At 54.6% G+C, this 799-nt stretch overlaps 1 protein-coding gene across 1 annotated transcript in view; it reads right to left on the bottom strand.

The window, feature by feature from the left end:
* Nucleotides 1–799, bottom strand: part of U2AF2 (U2 small nuclear RNA auxiliary factor 2) — a 27,485-nt gene continuing 26,686 nt past the window's right edge. Inside the window, exon 12 of the mRNA XM_011997028.1 lies at nucleotides 1–269. Coding sequence (XP_011852418.1) covers nucleotides 135–269 — 135 coding nt within the window. The 3' untranslated portion in view covers nucleotides 1–134. The remainder of the gene's footprint in view (nucleotides 270–799) is intronic.

The raw sequence follows: 799 nt of genomic DNA, 5'->3' as shown, positions 1-799 counted from the left end.
TTCCAGTTGCTGCCGGCTGTCGTGTGTCTGCGGCTGTCACTCCTCTGCCCATCGTCTTCAGAGGGGGATAAGGGGGGGGCGGGAGTGGGGAGAAGCCCCCAGCCAGCCCTGCCCCCACCCTCCCCCAGCCGCCTCTACCAGAAGTCCCGGCGGTGATAAGAGTCGGGGTCACAGTATTTTGTGACAACCACTCTGTTGGCGAACTTGCGGCCCGTCAGGCCCTGCATGGCTTTCTGGCAGTCAAACACAGAGGTGAACTCCACAAAGATCTGTGGGGAAAGGAGAGGCAGGTTTGTGAACAAGGCTCAAGCCTAGCAGCCAGCCAGCCAGCATCCACCCAACCCCGGAACTGAAGGCAGGAAGGGACAGGGAGGAGGGGGCTTCGCCACAGGCGTCAGAAAGGAACCCTTAGTGCAGGTTTGGTGAAGTTTACCCAAACATCCTCCAGGATCAAAAAAAAAAAAAAGAGCAAAGACACACCATAGGCACGGAGGAGGAGAAAGAACAGAGAGACACGCTGGCGAGTCAGCAGAGCCATAGAGGGCAGGCCTAGACGAGCTCACCGTGGGGAGGGGTCCCTCGCGCTAAGTGTCTACTCCACACGAGCCACCATGGTGGGCGCTCCCAGAACCACCCCAACAGCCATGTTCTCCCAACAATAAATGGACTAAGGGAAGCTCAGAAATTAGGATTCAAACTCAGGTTGACTAAAATTTAAAAACTTGAATCTTGATCTCTTCCAGCTTCTAACCTTACTTAAACCAATTTAGAGGAAAATGGAGGGAGGGAAGAATACAAT

Source organism: Mandrillus leucophaeus, unplaced genomic scaffold (genome assembly GCF_000951045.1).
Source record: "Mandrillus leucophaeus isolate KB7577 unplaced genomic scaffold, Mleu.le_1.0 Scaffold53, whole genome shotgun sequence".
Classification (NCBI taxonomy): Eukaryota; Metazoa; Chordata; class Mammalia; order Primates; family Cercopithecidae; genus Mandrillus; species Mandrillus leucophaeus.
This window is presented reverse-complemented; position numbering and strand designations above follow the sequence as displayed.